This window comes from Bolinopsis microptera, chromosome 10 (genome assembly GCF_026151205.1).
Source record: "Bolinopsis microptera isolate Bmic1 chromosome 10, MBARI_Bmic_1.0, whole genome shotgun sequence".
Classification (NCBI taxonomy): domain Eukaryota; kingdom Metazoa; phylum Ctenophora; class Tentaculata; order Lobata; family Bolinopsidae; genus Bolinopsis; species Bolinopsis microptera.
Genome location: NC_087081.1, coordinates 6,195,443 through 6,212,261, shown reverse-complemented (window position 1 = coordinate 6,212,261; position 16,819 = coordinate 6,195,443). Strand labels below are relative to the sequence as shown.

The 16,819-nt window shown below is 37.2% G+C and overlaps 1 protein-coding gene across 1 annotated transcript in view; it reads left to right on the top strand.

Moving 5' to 3' along the window:
• Positions 1–4,080: 4,080 nt before the first annotated feature.
• Positions 4,081–16,819, top strand: part of LOC134821552 (low-density lipoprotein receptor-related protein 1B-like) — a 108,349-nt gene continuing 95,610 nt past the window's right edge. Inside the window, exons 1-8 of the mRNA XM_063832258.1 lie at positions 4,081–4,138; positions 4,312–4,440; positions 4,932–5,060; positions 5,552–5,680; positions 6,172–6,300; positions 6,776–6,904; positions 7,363–7,491; positions 7,974–8,102. Of these exons, the coding sequence (XP_063688328.1) occupies positions 4,081–4,138; positions 4,312–4,440; positions 4,932–5,060; positions 5,552–5,680; positions 6,172–6,300; positions 6,776–6,904; positions 7,363–7,491; positions 7,974–8,102 (961 nt within the window). The remainder of the gene's footprint in view (positions 4,139–4,311; positions 4,441–4,931; positions 5,061–5,551; positions 5,681–6,171; positions 6,301–6,775; positions 6,905–7,362; positions 7,492–7,973; positions 8,103–16,819) is intronic.

Here is a 16,819-nt window from a genome sequence, read left to right as displayed (position 1 = left end):
GCTAAACCTTATTATATATTATTATATTTAATGGAATTATATCCAGTTTACACTTGTTTCAAGCGCACATCACGGGTTTGAAAGTACTGTTTATGAATTGAGGTTCGAGATCCTTATATCTCTGGACCTGATTTTCTTGAATCATCCGATATTTTCAAATTCCAACAACCTCTCCAGCAGAAATAAAGTTGAAAAGCGGCTAGTTGTTGAGACACGCGGTGCAATTTTATAAAACCTTTATGATTTTGCGACTAATATTGTAAATAATACGGTATACAGTATACACCTTACCGAGATTAACAACGTCCTGGAAAATTCCTCGTGGTCCAAATTCGTTTGTGAATGTTAGGAAATATTGAGTAATTGTTTATTAAATATCGAACATTTCGCATTATATTATATCAACTATCAGTCTTCCATATTGTTATTTTGAACATTCGTACCTAATAATTTCCACGGCTTAGTATTGCGATCTCCCTTGCTCTTAAAAACGGTCCCCAGATTATAACTATAAGTTTGAACTATGATCGAGCATACTCATTTTGCGCTTTGTCGTCCCAGACACACAAATTAGCTGGCTTAAAACCACTTTTGAAGTGACACCTACTGACTAACTGACCAGTCAGTGACTGCTTGATTTTAGCCGGCGTTGTTTGGTTCTAAAACGGTGCTTAATAAGGGATGCCATGCACCAGGCACCTTCAAATCGGTGGTCGGTTTTTGTCCCTTTGTTCTTCTATTCTAATTAAGTGAGTAGCAATCACTCCACCCTGTGCGGGACAGGAAGTTCTAGAAGAATATCATTGGGCTTTGACTCGCAAGGTATAACCGACATCCATTATCTTGTTTAGATCGTTTGTTTTGTTTTTATCGCTTACTTTGTCGTTTAGATTTATTCGTTTTCCAATGAAATGTACATATATAAACATATCCTGAAAAATAATGCGTTTTAGATAAAATAGTGAAAAGCAGTATTAATATTTTGAAGGAGATCTAGCAGATGTATTACTTCAGTTGTCTAAGAAAGTGTCTATCTTTATAATTAATCAGAATATAATGAGGGCCAGGACAAGGTTAAGATATTCGGCTGGAGAATCAACGGGACAAATTTTAACACTTTTTGTCCATTTTTAATAATGTCACTATGGTAGGGTTCAAAAAGGAAATTTTCTCTGGGGCTGGGGATTGGGTCTATTGTTTTCGGATGGTTTTAGAGATAGTTCCCTAAAATCAAACTTTGGAAAAATATCCAACATTCAAGAGTGGTTCTTTAACACAAGAGGTGTTTAAGGGGGCAGGAGGGTCTTCATGACAAATTTTCTCAAAACTCGACTTTTAGTTGTTTCTTTAGAGGGGAGTAATATCTATAGATAGCTTTAATCCCGTGAAAAATATCGTTTCTAGCTGATATTATTGGCTGTCAAAGTTTCAGCGCGTGTGTGAAATTGTGTTGCGAAAGCGATTTTGATAGCATGCCCTTGAAAATCGAGTCTAAAAATATATCTTTCTACATTTTTCGCGCAATCACCCTGAAACTTCATGATATGATTCTAGGGATATTAGAAGAGATGAGCTGGGCCGGAATTTTGAGCTAGGCCTTTAAAAATTTTTTATTCGATTTAGAAAATCTTGCGACCTGTCTTTTGATGATTTTCCGAAGTCCACGATGTTCAAAATCGATAAAAAATTTTTAAGGCCCTAATCTCAAATTCTACTCGGCTCATCTTTCTAAATGATCCTAGAACATATCTGAATGTTTCAGGATGATTGCTCTAAAACATGTAGGAGAATGATAGATTTCTAGACTCGATTTTCAGGGCATGCGATCAAAATCGCTCGCGCAATTACATTACACACACCCGCTGATCTTTGATCCAGCAATAAGTTCTGCTTAGGAACATTATTTTTCTATCGGATTAATAGCTTCTGATAGATATTCTCCCTCTGCAGAAACACTAAAAAAGTCGATTTGAGAAATTCGACTTTCGAATAGAAAAAAAAAAAAAAAAAGGGGGGACCCCCAACCCATGTAAGCTGATCCACCTCACAGCAAGTAGACCAAAGTGGCTCTTACATGTGAAGGGTGTATCAACGACCGCCGAGGCGGTGGGTGGGATTCCCCCCTGGATCATTTCGTCCGTAAACTTTTACAACATTTACCAATAGCTACATAATATCTATAAAAATTTACTTAAACAAACTTAAGAGACCTAAAAGCTCGTCTTCTGAGCAATGAGATTGAAGGATACGTCATCCAGTCAGGTGGGGCTTTTTGTCTTCCCTCTGATTCCCCTGAGTGCTATGAGTGTGCTTGTAGCAGATCAAACCTGATTATTTTTTTCCCGGTGTTTGATGTGATTTTTGACCTGGCTCTTAGCTTCTTTATTGTTGCGTCAGCTCAGGTCCGTATATAGCCGATTTTGCAGATTTAGTTGAAGAAAAGCTAGCGGGTCCCTAGCGGCAATATCGGATAGCTAGCGGAAACTAGCGGGTGTGTTAATGAAGCTGTACTATTCTCCGCTGTTTTGAGCGCGGCGTCCGCTATACTCCGCTAGCCATTCGCTAGTATGGAATGTCTGCATTTTAGTGCAACTCCGTTCGGCGCCCGCTAGCCATCCGCTGGCTTTTCTGTACTTAATCAGGCAATACGGGACCCGTGAGCTATCCTTTCAGAAATACGATCTACAAACACAGTGCAGAGTGGGCCAATACCTCCGGTGTGTAAAGACTTGTGGGGACAAAGGACCCTTTCTTGATGAAGTACTCTCTGACTCATATAGATCTTTCTTCTCTTTCTTCATGCGCCTGTAGTTTATCTAGTGGCTTAAATGTATTGGCGTCGCAACATTTTAGGATTGGGTGGACCCTGATGTCAAAGAATGTTCTTTCGAATGGTGCATACTGTCCACCAGCTGCTACGTCCGAGGGCTTCAATCCTGGGTGTAGGTCTTCCTGGAGAATGAAGTTGGTTGGACAGGTAGGAGTGCGAATATAGTCATTTTTTATTGGTATCACAATCATAAAGATATAAACAATTGACTACACTTCAAAAGTATAGATAAATTTTAGATAAGAGTAAATGTATAAAATAAAACAAAGAAGTTTATTTTGGAAGAGATCTCTGTCCCCTGTATCGTCGAAACTTACAGGGTTACTAAGTGGAGCGACAGTGGGGGTCACCACGTGCTACAATTAGCAAGACTGTTTGCCTCTTTTGCCCGATATTTTGATGAGATCCGCTTTATTGTGTTTCCTGTGCAGATTGGTCCTGGCCAAGGGATCAAATGATTTTATTCCATATTGCGAGGACTATGATAAACGTTTTTTATTTTCATTTCGTTTTTGTATTATGATACGATGTCTAATCCTTCGCAGCTCGCAAGGCCCAGTGGTGCTTCTTGCCGATCTACTGAAGCATTCTTGTGGTGGCGAGAAATCATTATTGATGCGCGGCCCAGTACAGTAAAAAAAATTTGGTTTACTACACCAGTAGTGCATCCAGTCATGCACTAAACTTGTTATTGTAGTTAAAATATTCAGTACTATTTCAAAGGATAAAGGAGATTTTGTAATAACAGTTTGGTTTTATGGGACCCGTAATTTTGGAAGTGATAAATTGAATATTTTCATAAAATAAAATTGTACAATGATTTTTATTTAATTTGAACAAGAAACAACAAAAAATGTTGGAATATTGTCAATTTTCCAGTTAGTCCGAAGTTATTCCGACTTTTTTTTTACATGTTGCCGTTCTAGTGTTTGTTTGTATAATTACAAAACAACATTTGACAGTGAAGACTCGATATTCAAATACGTAGGTTACCTGTTATTTGTTATGGGCGGCGCTCAGCTGTCATTCCGCCCGAACATGAATTTTTAGTTATGAACATTATAGCCTGGGGTCCGATCCCTGTAAGGGGGTAATATTGATTAGTAGTGGACTATATGTAGCTCTCCCCAGCACTTCTAATTTTATTGATCTGGAGGTCAATTTTATTGAGACAGGTAAGCTTACTGGGGACCCAAGTTTTTAGATTTATGTTCTTAATCCATAAATGGATATTTGGTGGAATTGATCGAATGTACGGCTGGTTGATTCACGATGTCAATCCTTTGCAGCTCGGCGGAGGCCCAAGTGGTTGCTTAGCTTGCCGATCTACCGCAGATCGGGGGTTTTCCATAAAAAAATTTTTGTGGTAGTATTGTATATATTTCTCCACCAAGCAATCCGGGTTGTATAAAATATCCACAAAAAAGTTTATTATAATTCTGTAATGATCCATAATTCAATAATGATAAACTTCTTTTAAGACCCAACAGATATCTCTTGTCGGGAAGAACAGTTCACATGCACTGATCGTAAAAGATGTTTGGAGAATTCTTTTGTTTGTGACGGAGAAGTTCAGTGTGATGATGGCTCAGATGAATCAGATTGTGAAGGTAATTGAATCATACCTGTTTTTTAATTTTGTATTCAATATGACTCTATAAAACTCAAGATTTTTTAATTTAATTGTTGTGGTTGTTGTGGTTGCTCTGGTTGATAAATTTTATGCTTTTCAATGTCCACTAAAATAAAGTTCCGATAATGCAGTATTATATATTATTCTTATACAGTTGATGTCAGCACACTTACTTAGCTACACAAAATTTGAAGTCTCCCAGGACTGACAATATACTGAACGATCCAATTGTTTCACCTTGAACTTCTCACGATTAAATATGGCCGACACACCGACTATTAAAGGGTTGTCCACTATCTGACCAATACAAAATTCTTCATAGTGAATTTAAGTGTATATATGTATTGTTATATCTTTATATATTTCTCCACCAAGCAATCCGGGTTGTATAAAATGTCCACAAAAGTTTATTATAACTTTATAATTCTGTGATGATCCATAATTCAATAATGATAAACTTCTCTTAAGACCCAACAGATATCTCTTGTCGGGAAGAACAGTTCACATGCGCTGATCGTAAAAGATGTTTGGAGAATTCTTTTGTTTGTGACGGAGAAGTTCAGTGTGATGATGGCTCAGACGAATCAGATTGTGAAGGTAATTGATTTATACCTGTTTTTTGAATTTTATACTAAATTTGCCTCTATAAAACTTAAATTTTTTAATTTAATTGTTGTGGTTGTTGTGGTTGCTCTGGTTGATAAATTTTATGCTTTTCAATGTCCACTAAAATAAAGTTCCGATAATGCAGTATTATATATTATTCTTATACAGTTGATGTCAGCACACTTACTTAGCTACACAAAATTTGAAGTCTCCCAGGACTGACAATATACTGAACGATCCAATTGTTTCACCTTGAACTTCTCACGATTAAATATGGCCGACACACCGACTATTAAAGGGTTGTCCACTATCTGACCAATACAAAATTCTTCATAGTGAATTTAAGTGTATATATGTATTGTTATATCTTTATATATTTCTCCACCAAGCAATCCGGGTTGTATAAAATGTCCACAAAAGTTTATTATAACTTTATAATTCTGTGATGATCCATAATTCAATAATGATAAACTTCTCTTAAGACCCAACAGATATCTCTTGTCGGGAAGAACAGTTCACATGCGCTGATCGTAAGAGATGTTTGGAAAATTCTTTTGTTTGTGACGGAGAAGTTCAGTGTGATGATGGCTCAGATGAATCAGATTGTGAAGGTAATTGATTTATACCTGTTTTTTGAATTTTATACTAAATTTGCCTCTATAAAACTTAAATTTTTTAATTTAATTGTTGTGGTTGTTGTGGTTGCTCTGGTTGATAAATTTTATGCTTTTCAATGTCCACTAAAATAAAGTTCCGATAATGCAGTATTATATATTATTCTTATACAGTTGATGTCAGCACACTTACTTAGCTACACAAAATTTGAAGTCTCCCAGGACTGACAATATACTGAACGATCCAATTGTTTCACCTTGAACTTCTCACGATTAAATATGGCCGACACACCGACTATTAAAGGGTTGTCCACTATCTGACCAATACAAAATTCTTCATAGTGAATTTAAGTGTATATATGTATTGTTATATCTTTATATATTTCTCCACCAAGCAATCCGGGTTGTATAAAATGTCCACAAAAGTTTATTATAACTTTATAATTCTGTGATGATCCATAATTCAATAATGATAAACTTCTCTTAAGACCCAACAGATATCTCTTGTCGGGAAGAACAGTTCACATGCGCTGATCGTAAAAGATGTTTGGAGAATTCTTTTGTTTGTGACGGAGAAGTTCAGTGTGATGATGGCTCAGACGAATCAGATTGTGAAGGTAATTGATTTATACCTGTTTTTTGAATTTTATACTAAATTTGCCTCTATAAAACTTAAATTTTTTAATTTAATTGTTGTGGTTGTTGTGGTTGCTCTGGTTGATAAATTTTATGCTTTCCAATGACCACTAAAATAAAGTTCCGATAATGCATTATTATATTTTATTCTTATACAGTTGATATGAGCACAAGCTTACTTAGCTACACTGAATTTGAAGTCTCCCAGGACTGAAAATATAGTGAACAATCCAATTGTTTCACCTTGAACTTCTCATAATTAAATATGGCCGATACACCGACTGGAAGGGTTGTCCACTATCTGACCAATACAAAATTCTTCATAATGAATTTAAGTGTATATATGTATTGTTATATATGTCTCCACCAAGCAATCCGGGTTGTATAAAATATCCACAAAAGTGTATTATAATTCTGTAATGATCCATAATTCAATAATGATAAACTTCTCTTAAGACCCAACAGATATCTCTTGTCGGGAAGAACAGTTCACATGCGCTGATCGTAAAAGATGTTTGGAGAATTCATTTGTTTGTGACGGAGAAGTTCAGTGTGATGATGGCTCAGATGAATCAGATTGTGAAGGTAATTGAATCATACCAGTTTTTTAAATTTTGTATTAAATTTGACTCTATAATACTTAAGATTTTTTAATTCAATTGTTGTGGTTAATCTTGTTGATAAATTTTATGCTTTCCAATGACCACTAAAATAAAGTTCCGATAATGCATTATTATATTTTATTCTTATACAGTTGATGTCAGCACACTTACTAAGCTACACAAAATTTGAAGTCTCCCAGGACTGACAATATACTGAACGATCCAATTGTTTCACATCTCACGATTAAATATGGCTGATACACCGACTGGAAGGGTTGTCCACTATCTGACCAATACAAAATTCTTCATAATGAATTTAAGTGTATATATGTATTGTTATATATTTCTCCACCAAGCAATCCGGGTTGTATAAAATATCCACAAAAGTTTATTATAATTCTGTAATGATCCATAATTCAATAATGATAAACTTCTCTTAAGACCCAACAGATATCTCTTGTCGGGAAGAACAGTTCACATGCGCTGATCGTAAAAGATGTTTGGAGAATTCTTTTGTTTGTGACGGAGAAGTTCAGTGTGATGATGGCTCAGATGAATCAGATTGTGAAGGTAATTGATTTATACCTGTTTTTTGAATTTTATACTAAATTTGCCTCTATAAAACTTAAGATATTTTAATTTAATTGTTGTGGTTGTTGTGGTTGCTCTGGTTGATAAATTTTATGCTTTTCAATGTCCAATAAAATAAAGTTCCGATAATGCAGTATTATATATTATTCTTATACAGTTGATGTCAGCACACTTACTTAGCTACACAAAATTTGAAGTCTCCCAGGACTGACAATATAGTGAACGATCCAATTTTTTCAATTTGAACTTCTCATAATTAAATATGGCCGAGACACCGACTGATAGGGTTGTCCACTATCTGACCAATACAAAATTCTTCATAATGAATTTAAGTGTATATATGTATTGTTATATATTTCTCCACCAAGCAATCCGGGTTGTATAAAATATCCACAAAAGTGTATTATAACTTTATAATTCTGTGATGATCCATAATTCAATAATGATAAACTTCTCTTAAGACCCAACAGATATCTCTTGTCGGGAAGAACAGTTCACATGCGCTGATCGTAAAAGATGTTTGGAAAATTCTTTTGTTTGTGACGGAGAAGTTCAGTGTGATGATGGCTCAGATGAGTCAGATTGTGAAGGTAATTGAACGATACTTGTTTTGTAAATTTTCTATTAAATGTTACCCAAAAAACTTACAATTTTTTAATTTTATTGTTGTTCTGGTTTTCACATCTTATACCTTTCAATAGGGTGGATGGTTTTTTAATCGTATTTATGGAATTGTTACCGTTGTAAAACTTACATTATGACAGTTCAGATGGCGAAAGTTTTATCGAAAATGGACCTGTCATTGTTCTGGAAATAACAATAATAAACAATAATATCTATGACCAATTTAACCATATTAAGAAATGTGGTCGGTGATCCAGTATTGAGCATATGTGCAACTGTGTGAGTTCAGTATTCTAATTGCCCCCTTCAAGCAGCTAAGGTGCGTCTTACTAGCAGTCATGTGACCGAGATCACGTGATAACACCTTTAACTAACTTATTGCCCTGAGGATCAATTGGTACAATGTGTATTGAGGTAAATTGGTCGGGGTATGTTTTATTATATAATATCAGTATTTACACTGAATGAAGCATGGAGGAAAAGTATCACTCTAGGGTCCGTCTTGTGTAGCAAAGCTGATATTCAGCGTCGCATAAACCTGGGATATGCTGCCTTTAACAATTACAAGAAGGCCTGGAGTGATAAACTGCCCCTAAACAAACGTCTAATACTGTATAATGCTTTAGTCGTATCGGTTCTTATGTACAACTCATCCTGTTGGGCCGTCCCCAAAATAATCCTTGAAAAACTAGATGTTGTTCACCGCAGACATCTTCGCACTATTTTGAATATAAAGTACCCAGGAGTCATCTCCAACAAAAACTTGTATAAACGCTGCAATGCTGAACCATTGTCAGAAAAAGTGGCCCGTAGTCGGTGGAGAATGTTAGGACATGTTTTGCGGGGTCCTATTGACGGACCAGCGTTTTCTTCCCTCATTTTTGCCATCAATACACTGGACTTACCAGGGAGAAGAGGAAGACCCCAAAGCAATCTATTCTCGCTGATTGTGCATGATTTGTGTAAAAGAAATCTTTATTTAAATAATATCTTTGACCTGCATTATCTCCGTAATTTGAGTTATGACAAGAGATATTGGCGGAATTTGCAATGAAGTTTTTAATTTTTAGTTTTTGTTTTAGGGAAAGATTAGACTTGGGCGTTGTTTTTTAAAACTATCCCTTGTTTAGAACTTTGATTTAATAATTTACACTGAAACATTCAATAGCTTTCCTTAGCTGTTGGAACAGTGAAAGACCAAAATATTAGATGTTAACCCTGAGCAAATTGTAGCTTGTAGTTGTACATTTAATATAATCAATAATACTACATACTACCTTGTCGGACTTTATTTAAACGGACTTTAGTTCATAGTTGGATGCTATAAGCCCAAGTTTACAGTTTACACTGCACAGAATACTCTATAGTAACACGGTACACTGCACAGAATACTCTATAGTAACACGGTACACTGCACAGAATACTCTATAGTAGCACGGTACACTGCACAGAATACTCTATAGAAACACGGTACACTGCACAGAATACTCTATTGTAACACGGTACACTGCACAGAATACTCTATAGTAACACGGTACACTGCACAGAATACTCTATAGTAACACGGTACACTGCACAGAATACTCTATAGTAACACGGTACATTGCACAGAATACTCTATAGTAACACGGTACACTGCACAGAATATTCTATAGTAACACGGTACACTGCACAGAATACTCTACAGTAACACGGTACATTGCACAGAATACTCTATAGTAACACGGTACACTGCACAGAATACTCTATAGTAACACGGTACACTGCACAGAATACTCTATAGTAACACGGTACACTGCACAGAATACTCTATAGTAACACGGTACACTGCACAGAATACTCTACAGTAACACGGTACACTGCACAGAATACTCTATAGTAACACGGTACACTGCACAGAATACTCTATAGTAACACGGTACACTGCACAGAATACTCTATAGTAACACGGTACACTGCACAGAATACTCTATAGTAACACGGTACACTGCACAGAATACTCTATAGAAACACGGTACACTGCACAGAATACTCTATAGTAACACGGTACACTGCACAGAATACTCTATAGTAACACGGTACACTGCACAGAATACTCTACAGTAACACGGTACATTGCCCAGAATACTCTATAGTAACACGGTACACTGCACAGAATACTCTATAGTAACACGGTACACTGCACAGAATACTCTATAGTAACACGGTACACTGCACAGAATACTCTATAGTAACACGGTACACTGCACAGAATACTCTATAGTAACACGGTACACTGCACAGAATACTCTATAGTAACACGGTACACTGCACAGAATACTCTATAGAAACACGGTACACTGCACAGAATACTCTATAGTAACACGGTACACTGCACAGAATACTCTATAGTAACACGGTACACTGCACAGAATACTCTATAGTAACACGGTACACTGCACAGAATACTCTATAGTAACACGGTACACTGCACAGAATACTCTATAGTAACACGGTACACTGCACAGAATACTCTATAGAAACACGGTACACTGCACAGAATACTCTATAGTAACACGGTACACTGCACAGAATACTCTATAGTAACACGGTACACTGCACAGAATACTCTATAGTAACACGGTACATTGCACAGAATACTCTATAGTAACACGGTACACTGCACAGAATACTCTAAAGTAACACGGTACACTGCACAGAATACTCTATAGTAACACGGTACACTGCACAGAATACTCTATAGTAACACGGTACACTGCACAGAATACTCTATAGTAACACGGTACACTGCACAGAATACTCTATAGTAACACGGTACACTGCACAGAATACTCTATAGTAACACGGTACACTGCACAGAATACTCTATAGTAACACGGTACACTGCACAGAATACTCTATAGTAACACGGTACACTGCACAGAATACTCTATAGTAACACGGTACATTGCACAGAATACTCTATAGTAACACGGTACACTGCACAGAATACTCTATAGTAACACGGTACACTGCACAGAATACTCTATAGTAACACGGTACATTGCACAGAATACTCTATAGTAACACGGTACATTGCACAGAATACTCTATAGTAACACGGTACACTGCACAAAATACTCTATAGTAACACGGTACATTGCACAGAATACTCTATAGTAACACGGTACACTGCACAGAATACTCTATAGTAACACGGTACACTGCACAGAATACTCTATAGTAACACGGTACACTGCACAGAATACTCTATAGTAACACGGTACATTGCACAGAATACTCTATAGTAACACGGTACATTGCACAGAATACTCTATAGTAACACGGTACACTGCACAAAATACTCTATAGTAACACGGTACATTGCACAGAATACTCTATAGTAACACGGTACACTGCACAGAATACTCTATTGTAACACGGTACACTGCACAGAATACTCTATAGTAACACGGTATGACGGTACACTGCACAGAATACTCTACAGTAACACGGTACATTGCACAGAATACTCTATAGAAACACGGTACACTGCACAGAATACTCTACAGTAACACGGTACACTGCACAGAATACTCTATAGTAACACGGTACACTGCACAGAATACTCTATAGTAACACGGTACATTGCACAGAATATTCTATAGTAACACGGTACACTGCACAGAATACTCTATTGTAACACGGTACACTGCACAGAATACTCTACAGTAACACGGTACACTGCACAGAATACTCTATAGTAACACGATACACTGCACAGAATATTGTATAGTAACACGGTACACTGCACAGAATATTCTACAATAACACGGTACACTGCACAGAATACTCTATAGTAACACGGTACACTGCACAGAATACTCTATAGTAACACGGTACACTGCACAGAATACTCTATAGTAACACGGTACACTGCACAGAATACTCTATAGTAACACGGTACACTGCACAGAATATTCTATGATAACACGGTACACTGCACAGAATACTCTATAGTAACACGGTACACTGCACAGAATACTCTACAATAACACGGTACACTGCACAGAATACTCTATAGTAACACGGTACACTGCACAGAATACTCTATGATAACACGGTACACTGCACAGAATACTCTATAGTAACACGGTACACTGCACAGAATACTCTACAGTAACACGGTACACTGCACAGAATACTCTATAGTAACACGGTACACTGCACAGAATACTCTATAGTCTATAGTAACACGGTACACTGCACAGAATACTCTATAGTAACACGGTACACTGCACAGAATACTCTACAATAACACGGTACGCTGCACAGAACACTGTTCGGATATTGTACACAATATAGTCAAACTGTACGGAGATTGTACCTAATATAGTCACACTGTTCGGAGATTGTAAAACGTCTGCCCGAGAATTAGGTTTAAAATACTCTAAGGTGAACCTTTCTCCGAGATCTGGTTTTAAAACGGTACGAGATAAATTTCTGCGGTAAATTGTAAACTTGGGCTTCTAGCATCCAACTATGAACTAAAGTCCGTTTAAATAAAGTCCGACAAGGTAGTATGTAGTATTATTGATTATATTAAATGTACAACTACAAGCTACAATTTGCTCAGGGTTAACATCTAATATTTTGGTCTTTCACTGTTCCAACAGCTAAGGAAAGCTATTGAATGTTTCAGTGTAAATACTGATATTATATAATAAAACATACCCCGACCAATTTACCTCAATACACATTGTACCAATTGATCCTCAGGGCAATAAGTTAGTTAAAGGTGTTATCACGTGATCTCGGTCACATGACTGCTAGTAAGACGCACCTTAGCTGCTTGAAGGGGGCAATTAGAATACTGAACTCACACAGTTGCACATATGCTCAATACTGGATCACCGACCACATTTCTTAATATGGTTAAATTGGTCATAGATATTATTGTTTATTATTGTTATTTCCAGAACAATGACAGGTCCATTTTCGATAAAACTTTCGCCATCTGAACTGTCATAATGTAAGTTTTACAACGGTAACAATTCCATAAATACGATTAAAAAACCATCCACCCTAACCTTTCAATATAGAAGAGGTGGGTTCGAATCTTTTTGTTACCCTTATCCTTTCACTGGGTGAAGTTCGTTGATCTTCCAAATTAGCTCTGGCTCACAAAGCTTCTGGGTTTAAATCATGGTAATTGGTTCTTTTTTAGAGACTTGTGACCCTGAGGAGGCAGAAGTAGTTATTCCTGGAGGAAACTTTGTCTCGGAAAGGGAAGAAGGCGAGAACTATAAGGATGGAGACAAAGTGAATTATGTCTGTAACGACAACTTTGCTATGGAAGGGAATCCTTTTGTGGTCTGCAGTGCAGGAGGCAAATTCAACAGCCAACCTCCTAAGTGCACAGGTTTGAAAATCCAGGAGGAAAGTTTGTAATTTTGCATAAATAATTAATTACAACATTACAAATTGATTAAATTTATCTAATAACATCTAAGGCTGTGTTTCATTTTTAATGAAAAACACGAACAGTAATTCAAAAATATAAATTTAAGGATGAAACAAAACATAACAAACAATTACCATCCCAACTTTAAAATGTTCAGCTGTCAACACCGACTGCGACGAGTTTACGGTAGAAAATGGAAAACTCAGTATCAAACATCCCTACTTGACTAATGATGTAAGTACTTAAGGGGCCATCTACTAAGGACGTCCGGCAAATATAGGGAGGGGGCTGGGGGGTGGTTTTGGAATTTCGGAAAAATCCGGATAGGGGTAGGTATTTTTCTCTTAGATAGAACTAGATCAGATTTGTATACATTGTTTGTACATTTTCTGTACAACGTGTACGATGCCTTATCCGCTACAGAGTGTACATTTTGATATGGTAGATGATGCTATGGTTGAGAATGGCCAGTTCCTTACGGAATATGTGAATCAGATACACATGGCGACGGACAGTATTTTCAAGGAGATTAGAAGTAAAATCGGAGTTGAACACAACGATGATGTGCGATTTGATAAACTGAACCAGAGAAGTGTGCCTAGAGAAAGGTTATCAGAATGGTTAGAAATAATGTGCTGGATACTGAACAATTATTGTGGACCATTGTTACAATCTGCCACAGAAACAGCTGACGATAACCGAATGTTCAGGAAAGAAAAAATAGCTGATGCGACCAAAATCATAGAACTACAAGAGAAGTTACTCACCAAGCAAGAAGAAGATATGGCTAAAATCAATGATTTGCAGGAGAAGTTAGCTTTGAAGAAGGATGACGAGATTGGAACTGTGAAAAGTGCAGCTCAGAAAGAGATCAAAACCTTTTCGTCTCTGTTGAAAAACACGTGCAAAAACGCCTTTGCACCGAAGAAGATCCAAGCTGCAGTGAAAAGAGTTGCCCTAGAAGGGGCTTCCAGAGACGGAGGAAAACCTGGATGCTAAGGTATCTGGTATTTTGTTGGACCATCTCAACGAAAAACCGAAAATTTTGAGATGTAAACGAGTTGGAAAGGACACAAGTGAACGAGTCAGGCCAGTGAAATTCATTTTGTCAAGCTCAGATCAAGCTCGTACCATCTTGAGCAAGACTAAGCTACTAAGACATGTAGACGGGTTTAGTTCAGTTTACATCACTCCTGATAGATCAGCTGCAAACAGAATAGCCTACAAGAAAGTTGTCGACCAACTGATAAATAAAAGGACAGCAGAGCCTGACAAAGTTCATGTTATCAGGAACTTTAGAGTCATTAGCTCGGAGAAGGAGCCTTTAGAGTGATATATTTTCTATAAATACAATATTATATGTTTTAATTCATTGATTAATTAATTTGTTGCTAGGGCCCAATGTTATTGCGGGTGTGGTATTTCTTACTGCACACTACTGTGTTTTGGTTACCCCTCTTTCAATACATAATTTGGGTTTCATACTGGGATAGTGGAATTTAGGGCTATATCGGTTTTCTCCTTTTATAACTGGGTTTATTTAGAAGCATTCAATTTTGTATAAATATGTATTGTTTGAAAAGTTTAAGATAAAAAAAATATTAAGAATTTGGTAAATTTTTTGTATGACTATTTCCATTATTGAGACGTTTTTAATATTTAATTTAGGAGGGTTTTTGTCATTTTTATAGGACTGGTTCACAGTGTGAACAAATTCCAGATTTATATATTTTTAAACTGATATTTGATAAATGATTAAAAGAACAAATTTTAAAGTTGTCATACTAAAGCTCCTTTAGGTCCAAAAATATACCCATTATGCTCACTTAAAAGCAACTCTAAATCAGTAGGCTGTCACTCTATTAATGCTTTAATGCACCACACCGCTACTTCCACTCCTAATAGTTATACAATAAATTCTACAATCCTAATTTTGTATCGTGATGGAGACCGGTGTCCATACAAAACTTTTACAAGGTTGCCGTTTGGTGTGAGCAATAGCGAACAGCACGCACACTATAGCCCAAGGAGGATAAATATTGAGGAGAACACCAAGTCAAACGATATTATATTACTTTATATGGCAGTGTTAGTGTTACCTTGGTAACATGCCCATATATGGGTGTCCCCCAACCCGTTTATTCCCCGGCTAATTTTATTCACATTAGAAACTATCTACCCATGAGTACTCATCAGTAGGAAAATTTGATTGTACGTGAAAAATGAAAAGGACGTGCCAGGTACCTATGATATCGATCTCAATTCATCCGTGGAAATTGTGACGTATAATTATAAATATAGTTGCACTATAAATAATCCTCCTTGGTGCGAAGGGCCAGCATCCCTTCCACCTCAAATAACAACGCTACTGAAACAACACACACATCAAATGGACGGAGTGCTACTTCCAATTCAAGGACGGATGGTTTCAGCATGACGGAGGCTGGGCAAAGTCTACGGGACCCCAGTCGCCTGATGAGAAGAGGGGGTACTCGTCATCCGACCAGATTTATTAGTCAACAGATCATCCATGTTGACTCTGCTTCCAACAAATCCAACCCAGTAAATTATTGCAAACAGTTTTTACGTTTTGGAACATGGAACGTTCTATCTCTTGGGGATGGGACAATCAACAGAGACCTGGATGTCCGTATCCAGAAGGCAAATGGCGCCTTTCATCAGCTCTGGAACATTTGGAATAGCAGAACTATAAAGACTCCAACCAAGATCAGGATCTATAGGGCTGCTGTCCTCACCATCTTGTTGTATGGAGCTGAAGTCTGGAACACCACCAAAAAGCAGATGAAACGCTTCGAGGTTTTCCATCAAACCTCCTTGAGAAGGATCCTTAGGATTAAATGGTTCTTTCATGTGACCAACGACGAAGTTCTTAGGAGGGCTGGCATCAAGTCAGTTGAGACTTTCATCAGTGCTGCCAGGCTACGTTGGTATGGACATGTAGTTAGAATGCCAGACTCTAGACTACCGAGGTTTCTGTTGAACTGGAAGCCAAATTATGGAAAGAGGTCAAGGGGCAGACCCCGTAAGAACTGGAAGTCCTGCGTACTCGAAGATGCTGCTAAGTTTACAGGTGTTGAAAACATCGACAACGACACAACAGAAGCTTTGGCTACCAACCGAGTACAGTGGAGACATATGTTACGCCGCCAACGCGATGTGTGTGATGCAGGCCACTCCAACGACTAGGAGGAGACCTTACCATGTAACATGTATGTATGT